The sequence below is a fragment of the Haliotis asinina genome, chromosome 8 (assembly GCF_037392515.1).
Source record: "Haliotis asinina isolate JCU_RB_2024 chromosome 8, JCU_Hal_asi_v2, whole genome shotgun sequence".
Lineage (NCBI taxonomy): Eukaryota > Metazoa > Mollusca > Gastropoda > Lepetellida > Haliotidae > Haliotis > Haliotis asinina.
In genome coordinates this window covers 5,209,696-5,225,041 of record NC_090287.1, presented here as the reverse complement: position 1 = coordinate 5,225,041, position 15,346 = coordinate 5,209,696, and the positions used below count along the sequence as shown (strand labels likewise).

General features: G+C 43.9%; 1 protein-coding gene across 1 annotated transcript in view; it reads right to left on the bottom strand.

Moving 5' to 3' along the window:
* LOC137295086 (cardiolipin synthase (CMP-forming)-like) overlaps nucleotides 1–15,346 on the bottom strand; it is a 34,429-nt gene that overhangs the window by 16,803 nt on the left and 2,280 nt on the right. The window contains exons 2-3 of the mRNA XM_067826369.1: nucleotides 14,010–14,147; nucleotides 13,271–13,400 (exon numbers count right to left, since the gene is read on the bottom strand). Coding sequence (XP_067682470.1) covers nucleotides 13,271–13,400; nucleotides 14,010–14,147 — 268 coding nt within the window. The remainder of the gene's footprint in view (nucleotides 1–13,270; nucleotides 13,401–14,009; nucleotides 14,148–15,346) is intronic.

Here is a 15,346-nt window from a genome sequence, read left to right as displayed (position 1 = left end):
AGTCCAAGGCTCTTCTAAAGGTCTTTCCATCGTCACACCAGACGCAAAGGACTCTGAGTGCACCATGGTCATCCTTGGCTACATGGTTTTTCAATTCCCTCCGTGAGCCACATTCTTTGTCGCACATCCAACATTGATGTTTGGAAGCCATATCTATAAACACATCAAAGAGCACCATCCATGTAATTGGTATTTAGGCAAGCATACTTTTCATCTATTTTACCAGTTATAACAAAGCACTAAGGTTATCAATGTATCTCTCTGGAAGGTCCACCAGTTTTACACTATCTTGTTCATGTATACCCATCAAATAAGTGTTAAGTATCTGAGGTATATCCTGACATGCCAAAAATCAAGAAATCCTACCGATCCAACATTAAAAAAAACCAGTATCCTAGGAAAGCTCAATCCCTTGTGTTGGAATTCAGTGTGTCGACCCACTTTCATCCATCCGTAATATCCATTGTGTAAAATCCAAAAGGGACCGGTCCAGTACAACTTAAGAAGCATAATGTCCAAAAGACAGACAACAGAAAAGGTATACCTCAGACTCTCACATAATTCCAGATTTCCATCAAGTTCAAGGTGAGTGGACATAGTGTTAATGCTTTGCCATATGATAAATGTTCCTGCCCAGAATGCGATGCCTTGTTAAAAAAAATGTCTCTTGGGGGTACCATTTCCAAGTAATCATCAATTGCTTATCATTCAACATTTGGTAACACCATAAACATATTTACAACGGTAGAAGATAAGAAAGGTTCCGCAAGTAATTCAGATTTGCTTCTGCACTTTGGAAATCCAGGTGGGCAGGTTCTTCCCATTGTATGGAAGTAACCTGTCAACATGAATAGCCTTGGCTAACTGCTTTGGTGACTTTTTCACCAGGTAAGTAAGGTCATCTAATCGCTTACTTATCATGTATGGTCCTTTCCAAGGACAGGTCAGTTTACTGCAAACACCAATCTTTCTGACAGGATTTAACAACCAGACAGGCTGAGCAGTTTTGAAGATTTTCTTCTTTGCCTTCAGATCATAGTGCCTCTTTTGATAAGTCGACATCTTTTTGAGATGTTCCCGACCAATCGCATGTGCGTTAACAAGCTTCTCTTTCAGATTAGTTACATACTCTGAAGGACTGTCTATCCTTTCTGGTTCTATGGGTCTCACAACCAAGGCTTGCATAGGGAGAGTTACTTCTCTTCCCAACATCATCAGGTTTGGTGTCAAGCCAGTCGAAGCGTGTTTAGATGCTCTGTAAGCCATGAGCAACTGGGGCAGATATTCATCCCAAGTTCTTTGGTCTTTTTGTACATACGTGGTGAGCATCTGAATTAAAGTGCGATTAAAACGCTCGACATTTCCATTAGACTGTGGATGTAAGCTTGTTGATCTTGTTTTATCTATGTGCAAAAGATCACACACTTCTTTGAACAATGAAGATTCGAAGTTTGATCCTTGGTCTGTGTGAACCTGTAGTGGGACACCAAAACGTGAAACAAAGTTGTCAACAAATGCCTTTGCCACAGACCTCGCCTCCTGGTTAGGCAATGCAACTGCCTCTACCCATTTTGTGAACTGGTCAGCCATTACTAAGATATATCTGTTGCCAGTGTGACTTTTGGGTAATGGACCCATGATATCCATAGCAACACGTTCCATAGGCTCACCAGATAAATAACTGCCCATTGGAGCTTTCTGGTGGACAGTTGTTTTCTTTGACACACAATGATCGCATCGTGCACAATACTCGGTAACATCATCTTTCATCATTGGCCAGTAAAAAGATTGCTGTACTCTAGCCAGAGTTTTGTCTGCACCCAAGTGGCCTGAAGAAGGGATATCATGGTGATATTTCATGACATCTTCTCTCTTAGATCTTGGGACCACTAACTGCAATGCTGTAAAGTTCTCATCTTCAGATTGCCATTTCCGGAAAAGCATTCCCATGTGGATCTCGAGTTTGTCCCATTGGCGCCACAGTGTTTTTGTGACAGACGTCATATGAGACACTACTGCCCATTCTGGTCTTGGCTGGTTCTCCTCAACAGAAACTAAAAGTAGTCCAATATTTGAATCTTGTAACTGCGTCTGGCGGATCTCTTTTGGGTCCCAGCCATCAAGCAACCTCATGCTCATCTTTGCTGTGCATTGTTGTTCACTAGCCTTAGCTCTGGTTACAGCTCTACTCATTTGAGGACTGATGGAATCTTTTAAATTTCCATCCTCTGCGAGGAACTTGACACTACCTTGAATAGGTTCACATTCCTCATCTACTGACTGATGTTCTTGTCTAGTACAAGAGGCACATGGGGAACGTGACAGAGCATCTGCATTCCGATGCTGTGCACCCGGCCTATGGGTAACTACAAGGTTGTAGGTTCCCAGTTCTTGGAGCCATCTAGCTACCTGTCCTGAAGGATTCTTTAAGTTCTTCATCCATGATACAGCCGCGTTATCCGTTCGGAGCAGAACCTCTTGACCATAGAGGTAGGTGTGGAAATGCTTCAAAGCACTTATGACTGCCAACAGCTCTTTTCTTGTAACACAATAAGAAAGCTCATGTTCGTTCATGGTTTTACTCATGTAGGCAATAACTCTCTCTTTTCCATCTTGCATTTGAGAGAGAACTGCGCCAACTGCAGAACCACTTGCGTCTGTGTCCAAGATGAACTTCTCCCCAATCTTTGGATAAGCCAAAATGGGAGGAGAAATAAGTGCCTGTTTTAAAGTGTCAAAAGCGTCTTGACAATCTTTTGTCCACACAAAGTGTGCATTTTTCCCTGTCAGTTTGTGTAGTGGCCGTGCAATGGTGGCAAAACCTTCTACAAAACGGCGATAATAAGAGCAAAGTCCAAGAAAGCTTCTTACTTCTTTTGCCTTGGTAGGAACAGGCCAGTTTTGTACAGACGAAACCTTTTCAGGATCTGCTTCAATTCCGTCAGCAGATACAATGTGCCCCAAAAACTTTATCTTCTTTTGAAAGAAGAGACACTTTGATGGTTTAAGTTTAAGGTTCGCCTGCCTTAATCGCTGAAAGACATGCTCAAGTTTGTCAAGACATTTTGATATTTCTTTACCAGGAACGATGACATCATCCATGTAGACGAGACATTCGACCCATTGTAGTCCTCTGAGGACATTTTCCATGAGGCGCTGGAACGTGGAAGGTGCATTAACAAGACCGAATGGCATCACAAGAAATTGGTACAACCCAAGACTGGTTGCAAAAGCAGTTTTAGGTTTGTCATCCTCTGCCATCCCAATTTGCCAGAATCCTGAGTTTAGGTCCATACAACTAAACCAAGAGGATCCAGCTAAAGCGTCTAGACATTCATCTATCCGAGGTAAAGGGTATGCATCCTTTAAAGTCATTTCGTTCAGCCTTCTATAGTCTATACATACCCTCCACGATAAGTCATGCTTTTTCACAAGAACAATAGGACTAGCCCATGGACTTGACGAAGGTTCAATGACACCTTGTTTCAACATCTTTTGGACCTCGATTCTTTCAGCATCTCTCTTTCCAAAGGGGAGCCTGCGAGGAGGTAATTTCACAGGCTTTGCCTCACCTGTGTTTATAGTATGCTCAACCAAATTCGTGCGCCCTAAGTCGTTTGATGACTTGGCGAACACATCTTCATACTTAATGAGCAAATTTGCCAGAGCCTGACCTTCCCCTTCATCTAAGTGAACTGAACTCTTCTTCCAGAGTTCTTGGAGGTGTTCAGGTAGGCTGCTCTCAATGTCTGAACTAGAGCCTTCTAGTACCATGTTTTCTGTTGCAGTGTGATCACTTCCTCTAATCTCTGTCACTTCTGTGAACACAGGTTCACAAGTACCAAGTTTCATCTTAGGTTGCAGTGTGATTTCTTCATCCCCAAGATTTATAACATTAACAGCCAGTTGGTTAGCTTTGGTATTCACAACGCCTTGCGTCATGCAAACATTTTTCTTTGTGAGTAGCTCTGGAGACGACTCAAGAAGACCACTTGGGGCCATGTAGGCACTACCAGGGAGCTCCACGGGAACCCAAGCTCCTGTGTGAGGTGGTAAAGTAACAGTTTCCTTCACTTGAACTCGGCAGCACATTAATGCTTCTCCGCCTGTCCAACAGTTCAGATTTACACCTCCATTCATCTTCAATCTCATGCTGTTGTAGTCAATGACACTCACATGTTTCATGAGAAAATCTTGTCCTAATATTGCTTCTGGTGTGATATTACAGACAGTAAATCTCTGTATATAAGATTGGTCACCAAACTGAATGGTGAGAGCAACATGCCCATAAGTAAGTAGGGAGCTACCTTCAACCCCTTGCAATTCAACATTACAAGCTTCCAGATGAGGTTTGTCTGTCAGTGTGTCAAACTTTCTTTTAGATAAAAGACAACCTGTGGATCCACAGTCAACTAAAAGATTCACCTCCGTATTATGGATCAATCCAGTAATATAGAGACCATTATCTTCGCTGTCAACACGTTGACCAATCTGTCCAACTCTAGATACAGGGGTGTCTTTGAGCCTTACAGTATCTGTCAAGGGTCGGCTCTCTTCCATGACAGAATCTAGTTTCCCTGCAAGCAAGAGTTGGCTTTGGACTGTGAGGAAGTCCTACCAGTTTGGGAATCTCTAGAACAAGTGGGGAAGGGCTGTTGTGCCTGTCTGAAGAGATATGCCTGTCTCATCTGTTCAAATAATGGACATGATTTCAGCAGATGTCCAGGTTCATTACAAATCAGACAGCGTCTGAGGGATTTTTGGGCTTTTTGATCATGTCCATTGTTTTGATAGCCTCTGTTATACTGCGGTCGGGAGCCATGACCCTTGATGTCAAGTTTCGACAAGCCCTGGACAATGTCTTGCAGACACTTTTCCATACTATCTGAATGCTTCGGAATGAAATCATCTGTTGCAGCGTTAGTCATGCGCACATGTGTTCTCTTTCTATCTTTGCTATCATCTATGACAGCTTCATAACGTTCAATGACATCTACAGCTTCTGCAACTGTGTGACAGTCACGGTCTATGCATCTACACTTCATCTCAAGAGTTAAGGTTTTATACAACTGGTTCAGGGCTAGGGCCTCCTGAGCCCTTGGGTCAAGATTTGAGTATGCTCTCTGAGCCATCTGCCTCAAGTCATCTGCTAAAGCAGCTATAGATTCACCAGGGTGCCTATGTCTCATTTCCAATCGAGACAACCATCGACTTTGTTGGCGGGCACTACCAAATCGATCACCCATTCTCCTAACAAGTAAGTCATAGTGCCGTCTTTCATCTACAGAAAGACCAATGTAAAATGTACGGGCACCTCCGCGTAAGCTGGCAGCTAATGCCAAAACTTTATCCTGATCATCCCAATTACCAAGTTCAGCACAAACTTCAAAATGAGTGAGATACTCTTCCCAGTCTCCACTACCATCAAAGGCATCTGGGTGGAAAACAAGTCCAGTTTTCTTTGTTTTTGGCCCAGGAATAGAAACATCAGGCGTTTTTGTGATAGGCCTCATATTACCCTGGGGATGTTCATAGTGAGGTAAACACTGACGGTCTCCACAACCTCCATGGGACATTCTGTCAGGGGCCAATCTTGGAACACGGACGTCAGGTGGATCAGTGAAGGTACTTGAGCCAGGAATAATGCCATGATCACAAGGGGTACATGGGCGGCTTGTCTCTTTGTGATTTGTGCAATGTTCACCTAAATGATGGCAAGCTGACTGAGACCTGTAAGGACCGTTTTGCACATATCTAGGAACAGTTATCAATCCAGATCTACCATCAGATTGTTCAGACAAGTGTCTGCGTGCATGAGGATAGGGGGACCCATGTTTAGTACGAACAAGACCAGCCTGGATTTGTTCATCACTGCAACCAGCTACATGTTCTGGAATTAAAGGACTTGGAGGGCTCACATTAGGCAGATCATCACTATGATTAGAGGACATACTAAGTTCATCAACAGTACGGAACTGGATCTCCGAGTTTGGTGATTCTGCCATCATCATAATATTATTATTGCACTGGAATGGGATTCGACCACTGGATACTAATTAGACTTTTAGTATCCCACTTCTGACACCAAAAACTGTAACACCCCCGAGCTTGGGGCGTCAGTGAATGAGAGACCAAGTCAGGATTTAACAACAAATGTAAACTTTTAATAAATATCCAGAAGTGGTCTTTTCTTACAGTATGTTTGCACTTGATATCAGAGGTATGACATGTCAGGATTCCTAATAAGACTCAGTGATCAGCATAAAGACTTACTTCTATGGACCAATAATGCAAGTAAAATAATCTCCTATATTAGCAATTGAATTTCCCAAGGAGAATGATATGTATAATAGTGTATTCACCTATATAAATATTCCTGTTTAGTCCTTTTAATATTCTATGAATTTGTGTTTGGGCCTAAAGGTGTCGACAAGATCAGCTATTACACAAGTAGTGCCTCTGAGGAGGTCTGATCAAGTCCCTGTTCGAAATTCGCGCCGAGCTTATATAGATTCCTGACATGCCATGTGACTAGATATTAGCCAATCAGAATCCACGTAGATGACAGGCTTGTTTACACTGGGAATAAACAAATCAAATTTACAACAATACAAATGCACATGAGGTTGTCCTTTCAATGTCCGTTTTGTCCGAATTTTACAAGGAAAATTATGGTATGATTTGTTTTATGACACTCAGTAACATTACAAAACGGACAAGCAAAATGTTTACTGAGCCGATGCCGTGACATGACGGTATCGATGACCTCACGTAGGTAAGGTAAATACATGAAAATATATTTAACCAGATGATCTTAAGTTGTCCGTATTAATTTATATAAGTCCGTTTTTATCACAGAAAATAATTACGGAGTTAAGTATTTCATAAGACAAACATTAAGAAAACGGACAAGAAGTTTTGGTGTCTAAGTTATGATATTACCGTAATGGCGGCTTTCTTTGATGTTACACTTCTGTAGCCGTTATTTTGTAGAAAACTCCATCACAGAGTTTCCATGAAATGGGTTTAGTGTCCGAAATGGTTTTAAGGACTGAATTCATCATAACTAGGATCTAATCGTAAATACAAAAGAAACGGACAAGACACTAACATCAAAGCGACCTACATCATTACGCTAGTGACAGGTCATGGTAACATGTCAAAACGTCACTCGACGCAATCGAGTGATCTGATCGTACAATACAATGCATTAAAAATATCAGGAAAACACCCTTACTGTGTCCTGTTGCAATAAAATGTTTGCAAGAATAATTTATACCAAATTAAGACCAAATATTTAGTTCAGTTTGATTTTAACAAACTTACCGTAATTACAATCGAATTGCAATGGACAAGGAGCCAGAAACTAGTTCCATTGTGGTAGCATAGCCATAAAGCTAAATAACAATTATTCATGCGCATGAATAACACAGTTATACTTGTCATGTCGAAAAGACATGTTTCGGAACACTTTTTCCCCAAAATATTGGTTAAATATAGAAGGTAAACATGAGTAGTGATCGAGTGCGTGATGCGGCAACGTATCACGATGGAGCAACAACACCGCGAACTCTTGAATTTGCAATGGACAGTTTGGGACAATTCCCGAAGAACACTGGACTTAAAAGGTAAAACACATCCATAGTAATGATCCTTTTAACTTCAACAACATTATACAACCTCAGGGAAAACATGTCAGTTTGTAATCTAACGTGCTGAAGCAAAAATTGAAATTACATGTCACGAAAATAGGTGACGATATTACCACATTACGACCGAGCACACAATTTGTTGGGAATCATCCCGATAATAGTTATGAAAAATTATGGCAATGGTACAGTGATGCTTCTAAGTGATTATGAATACTAGTTTAGTGTTCAAGAGCAAAATAATTACATGTAACTTCTTTAATTTCCAAGATGTAGCGTTCAGCATGGCAAATTCTTGGTAAATCAGTAATGAATATTACAATATGGACTGCTTGTTCGCCGGAAGGCCAGCCTTGCCGCCACCATAACAGCAGAACAATTGATCATTCTTCCTAATGTCTTTTGTTCGTTTGATATAAGCCTTAAGGGTCTTACGGACATCTGAGCACGTCAAAGAGAGGTACCGGGCAGTGAAGGCTGTGTGAAAGCAGGGACAGTAAGTATCTGGCAATTGAATGCTCACTCTATTCTTATGGAACACCGTTAATTCAGGGTTGGCGGACATAGCATGTATGTCACCCACCCGCCTGCCGGAAGTTACCGCCACAAGAAAAGCAGTTTTCCAAGTCAACAGCTGGAGGGAAAGAGCCGACAGGTTGTGAAAAAGAGGACCGGACAGCCAATCAAGAACGACTGGCAAGTCCCACGGGGGACTAATCCGCTGGACAGACGGACGGATTCTGTCCACGCCTGCAAGGAAGCGCTGAACTAGAGGGTGCTGGCCCAACAATGCACCATCGACAGGAATGTGGAAGGCAGAGATTGCCGTGGAGTAACCTTTAACTGTAGACGCGGCCAGACCGGCTTCCAGTTTAGATTGTAGAAACTCCAAAACAGATTCTAGATCTGCAGAAAAGGGATCGAGAATCCCTCTGTCGACACACCAGCGCGCATAACAGGCCCATCTATCCTCATATTGAACGTTTGTCGAATCCCTCCACAAAGGCAGAATTGTGTCTGCAACTGATGCAGGTGACTCCGGACAGCGGCCAAGCCACCCACTGAATCCTGGGATTCGGGTGTTGCGCTCCGTTCTGGGATAGTAAGTCTGATCGAAAGGGTAATAGTACAGGAGGCTGAGCCAGAAACATGAGAATTACCAGAAACCAGATTTGAGCCGACCAAAGCGGTGCCAGAAACACAAGTAGTCAAGCCGGTTGTGCGGCCAGCTGCGAGAGGACTCGTGAGATCAGAGGAACTGGTGGGAACACCCACAGCACTCTGTCTGTCCAATCGAGCAGAAAGGCGTCACTGGCTATCGCTCTCAGTTCTGGTATCCTTGAGCAAAACTCAGGAATCTGATTCGTCGCCCAAGAGGAAAATAGATCTACCTGGAACAACCCGAACAACTGGGAAATAATCCCGAATATCCCCCAATGCAGCATCCACTCATGTGGGGCCAGTATATGTCTCGATAGCGATTCCGCACAAATGTTGTCTATGCCCGAGAGATATACGGGGAGCACCCGAATGTCGAACTGGTCGCACCATAGGAATAGCTGCCACACCTCCTGAAGGAGGGACGGAGACACTGTGCTGCCTTGCTTCAGGATATACGTCATAACGGTCTGGTTGTCCATCTCTAGGCGAACCACTTGACCCTACACTGACTCCATGAGGCTCTCGTACACCTGGCGGACTGCTCTCAATTTCAACACATTGATGTGTAGGGTGACTTCGTCCTCGACCCAATAGCCTGAGACTGATAGTTCGCCCAGGACGCCCCCCCACCCAAGCCTGTGAGCGAGGCGTCCGTCTGAATCGAGAGGGAAGGCGTCGGCATCTCTAAGGGGATCCCCTGGACAGATTTCTGACTTCCGTCCACCACCGGTGAGGAATCAACCAAGCGAGAGTCTCAAGAACAGTCTCGTAGCTCTCCGAATGGGACTACAACTGGGCTAACGCCTGTTGAATGGGTCACATTCTGACCACGTCCACTGTGGCTGCCATAGTGCTCATGAAATGAAACCAAGTTCCTGCTGTGGCCCTGGGGGACTCATGAAACTGAAGTACAGTTCTCTGAACTTTGACGATACGGTCTGGGGCCAGGGAAACAATCCCCTGTGCCGTATTGAACCGTGCCCCCAAGAACACCAGATCCTGCGTGGGGGTCAGGTCTGTTTTCTTGACATTGATGATCCAGCCTAGCTTCAACAGGATGTCCATCACTTTCGGCGGGGCATCGTGTGATAACAGGAGCCCAAGGGTCCTCAAAAGCCAATCGTCCAGGTATGGATGACAACACCTGCCCTGTGACCTGGTTAGCTGAGCTGGGATCAACATAAGTTTGGTGAACACCCTCGGCGCTGTGGAGATGCCAAAGAGCAGAACCCGAAACTGATAACACTTCCCGTCAAACGAAAACCGAAGGTATTTCTTGAACTCGGAGTGCATCGGGACATGGAGGTAATCCCCTGTCTCCACGGAAGAGATCACTGACCGCAGTGTCTCCATCCTGAAGGACGGAACAACTATGAGCTTGTTGAAATTCAAGATAGGTCTGAACCCTCCGCCCTTCTTGGTCACAAGGAAGTACGTGGAATAAAACCCGTCTTCTTGTTGACCTTCCGGAACCACCTCGATGGCTGCCCTGTCCAGTAACGACTGGACCTCGGCACGGAGGACCTCTGCTTTTTCCCGGGAGAACGGCACCGGCGTGTGCCGAATCCCTGAGAAGCGTGGAGGGTCTCGGTTCCACTGTGGCATATGGCCATCCCTGACTGTGGACAGGACCCAGGGATTTGAAGTGGCTGCCTGCCATTCCAGGAGGAATAGTGACAGTCTGGCGTCTACAGGGACTTCTGGAACAAGGCAATATACCCCCACAGTCACCCGTTCTCCGCCTGCTTGTGCGGGGGACACCAAAGGCTCTGGACAAACGTTCAACGGGAAGCCAGGGCAGGCTTCCCTTTGTGCCGAAAAGGCTGCCCTTGCCTTCACCCCTCGCCCTTCACCCTCTTGCTTCGTTTGTGCTGCAGTGGAGCAGTCCACTTAGCACCCTCCTTTGCCGAAGGGTAAGCTGAAGCAAGAGTGGGAGGCCGTTGGCGAGACGAGGAGGGTTGCTCCAACAAGGGCTTAGAGTCCTTGAAGGTGCTAACAGCCTCCACGGCCTCCCGCACAACCTGCAGTGCCCCAGGGAAGAGGGAAGATCCCCACCTGTAGGGCAGTGCTAGGAGTGTGTGCTGGGTAGCGGGTGAGTACCGGGCTACTGACAACCAGCAGAAAGGTAGGCTGAGTGAACCACAACTCTCAGCTGCTGGGCCGCACACCTATACGATTCCTTGAAGGAACAATAGGCAGACCTCAGCGCCGGAGCGGCCTTGGAGAAGGGCAGCAGCCGCCGGCCCTGCCTGGCCGATCCCAAGGAAGAGGAGGAGGACCCCCCCCCAGGGTGACCTAGGCATACACACACTCATCCACCACAGCGGTTCGAACAGTGAATCCTCATCCAACTGATACCGGCGGCTGATCTCCGGGAGATCAAAGCGCAACCGGGTACCTGAAAGGAGTGGATTCACTATCTCCCCAACCAGCGATGGGAGCATGCGCAACCTCGCCTCGGCGACCTTAGTAGGCACGAATGCCTCCCTGGAAAGCCGAAACACCAAGGGGTCGGGCTCCGACACAGGAATGGAAACCTGAGACAAGACCTCGGCAATTTTCTCCCGATCCTGTCTAAGGGACGAACCAAATGAGTACGGGACCTCTGTCTCAAACTCCTCCCCAATCCCCTCCACCTCCATGTCTATCTCCTCAATCTCCTTGGACAGGGAACCCTCGCCGTAAAGTGAACCTGCCGAAGGCGCTACCGAGACTGAACACAAAGGAACAGAATGACTGAGAAGGGCCGAGACACTGGGTTCGCTCCTGCCAGAGCCCGAACTAGGTTGCCTGGGCACCTGAGACAAGCCCCCACCGGAGGGTCACCAAAGTCGAGCCGCCGACACCGGGCGTCGTTGCCCCACTTGCCCCACGTTTACTTTAAAAAGACCGCCCTAAAAACTTAAAAGTTTTGGCAGGAAAAAACTTACCGTCCACCATTTTGCCAGCCACGTGGCTAACAACAGGGACAGACAAAAAGCTACAACATTTTGGACAAGTAAACTGTAAAAAATGATTAGAACTTGTCTTGTGTCTTAGAATGCAAGAATCTCTCAGAGCGCTGTAGCACGTCTTCACAGGCGGGTGACAGAAAAGGAAGTGTTTTGCTGGAGGCTATAGTCTGCAGAGTTACCTGCTCTTGGCTGTCATGGGGCCAGGGGCCCTGTAGGGGTGGTCTCACAAGACAAAAACGATGTTTTTGTTTTGTACATATTTTTTATTGAAAAAATATGGTTACAACTGTCGCAAGAATTTAAAGAACATTTAAATGCTTATAAGTACCCCAAGGAGGATCTCTATGAAAAAGAATACAGATGTCGTTCTGCAAGAATTTGCATCAGTCACAGCGTCACACCACACGGATTCATATGAATCATCAAATCACTGCATTGTATCTGTTTCTGATTTCCTGCTATGATAATCTCACCATGCATAATCTAACGGTATTGAGCCATAGCATGCAACAAATAGATGGCTGGATGTCAGAAAATTTCAGAAAATGCAACAAACCATAAAATCAGAATTTCTCTTTGTTTACATTTCGAGCCTTTCAAACACAGCGTTCATTTTCACACCCAATATCTTTCGTTTCATGTTATCTAGAACAGTTGGTATTGGTGACAAAGACCTGTAATTTGATTCCAAAATATATGGGGAATTCAGTTATCTATTTGTCGCAGCCATATATCATAGATCAATACATGTGATGTATTTGGCGTCTCAGTACCGACCTCAATTTCATGAACATGACCCAACATGGCAGAAAGTGCACTTTGGCGTTCATTTATGTGTATTTTTGAAAACATCCCAACCGCTTCTGGGTTTAACAGCAACATTTCAGGATTATCATTAGTGATTTCATGATAACCTGATGTAAGCGATCATTAATATGCCATTTTTTAAATTTAATACTCCTAGTAATAATCCAATTTTCACATTTCAAAACACACAGCAAATAAAGCTGTGAATAAATATTTCGTATTGTGCCCAAAAAGGTGATATTTACGATTAAGGCTATTTTGGAAAGGCTATTTTTAGAACTTTAACTTTGCCTGAGTATCAAGAAACATGGGAATTCCCACAGAAAACCATGATATGTTTATATAATTTTATTGGACTTCAAAATGAGGGTTGAAGGGGAAGGACAAGTGTGCGTGTGTGTTAATGTATGGTTAAAATCATCTCTTAAAGTGTCCACCACACACTCGATATACCTTCTTCCCAACCTGTCATGCACATGCAGTTTACTATCCGAATAGTCTAGAATGTTTAAAGCATAAGCAATATATACGTGATAACTTTAACACCAAGATAATGGCAGGTTAAACATAACCAGGTTTTGAGAAACGTTTTTAACACTTGGTTAACTTTAACGTCTGGTTAAGAGGATTTAACCAGTGGGTAAAAGATAACCGAGTTTTGAACAACTGGGCCCTGGAGGTTACAGCTGACATACTTACATGGTATTAGGTTGACTGATGTGAGTGTCAGCACCAGAACACTGACAAGTATCTTGTCAGCCATGGGATCAAGGGCAGAACCCAGGATGGAGTTTTGATTCTTGAAGTTCCTGGCAATGTAACCATCCAACTGAAAACAATCAGAGTCAGAGTTGAGGGTCCCATTAAAACTGACAATGATTCAGGAGGTTCAGAAGAAAGAATATATTGACTTATATCAGTTGTGTCTCTGTGTCACTATGGTACCATGGGCACTACATCACGGACATATGTTTATGTGCACCTAAACCTTTGACGTTTCAACACACTACGTTGTAACTGGTATTTGACAGGTGCAAGTAGGTATTTACCTTACGTTGCACCTGATGCAGTTGGGTTAACATTTCTCAAATCAAGCCCTTCTACAATATCTACAGCCATATAATTCTTGCACTTTCAAGGGGCACAACTCCACACTGACTTATGTGACTGGGTGTTTGTGCTCCAAGTGAAAATTGGAATTACCATAGCCAGGAAAGCCACATTGCTCTGTTAAGGTGATTAATTTGCTTGTTTCAAAAATCAATGAACTGCTTTTCTCTTGTTCTTATTCATCTTCTTATTCCACTTTTAACCTACGAGGTATTTCACAAATACTAAACATTCCAAATATATCTGTTTCAAAGCTGAACTTTGTTTTTCCTTCTCATTTTCATCATTGTTACTTGTAATGATTACTAAGAGTTTTCAGGTAACTTACCAAATCACTTACACCAGCGAAAGCAAAGAGTCCTAGCGCCCACTGAAAGTTCTCACTCATCACCATGTATCCCAGAAACGGTGCTGATAACATCCGTCCCACTGTCAGCAAGTTGGGAATTGTGTAAATGTTCTCTGTCTGAAAATATATTTCTTACATCTATAGCATAATATAATGCTGTACACTTCAAACGTTACTTTTGCATAACATAATTATAGGTCTGAAAAGGATCTGACCTATGTAGCAAGAAATCAAATTATCAGTATATAAAGCATAAATTAAAACAATTTTATGAAACTGATAAATGACTTATTCTAGTTGCAATAAGCATGTCAGTGTACACAAACCAAAAGTAGCTTTCTGGTAATAAAAGACTTAGCATCTCTTTTGAATTGACCCCACACCACCCATCTAAACTAGGCGGCAAAAGAAAGTATAAGTCTAGTTTAATGTTCTGTAACTTGACACAACACATGATGATGGGTTCAAGCATAATATGACAAAGAATTAATACAGATGACAATTCAGATACAGTCTTAACGAGGTACTGACAAGTTGCACTTGCGAGTAGTAGCTGACATTTGGTGAAATTGTTGTTTTCCTGCGATGTGTGAACTGTAAACCATGACTGTCATGTTCACAAGTTCATGTAAGAAACAAATACTGTATCAGTACCGTGTACGACACCTACGTGCCTCAACGTAGGCCGTAACTCATCTCATCAGTGATGTTACACGTCCTTTGCAACTCCTCCATCAGAGTCCTCCTGTGAGGTTGTAACTGGTGGTCTTCCTTTTCTCTGCCTGTCCTCAGTCCTTCCTGTCTGCCGGAAACGCTGCAGAAGCATGGTTGCCATCTGTGGCGTACACCTGCACCTTCTGGCAATCTGCACTTTTGTTGCCCCCATTTCAACCATACCAATGGCTCACTCTCGTTCCTCGTCTCAATCTCGGCTTGTTTCTTCTGTTACAGTCAAATCTTGTTAATGAGACCGCCATTTATATGACAATTGTCTTCATTCAACATTTTTGTAGGTAACAAGTTGATTAAACATACCAGATGATGTGGTATTAATGAGACTTGACTGTATTTTATCAGCTGTGTTACCATGCTATATAGTGATCACGTTTATACACCACACAGACGTGCATTTCTTTCTGCAGGCTTAAAAACTGTTTTACCAATTTCTCAAGCAAACGTGAGTTGCGTTGTATTTTGGCAACATTATTTTTCCCTCTCTGTGCTTTGGACACAACTGTCAGAATACCTATTGCTCACTGTGAATTTTACTTTTTCAGGAAATTCACTTTTGCCACCCTATACATGCACCTTCTTTT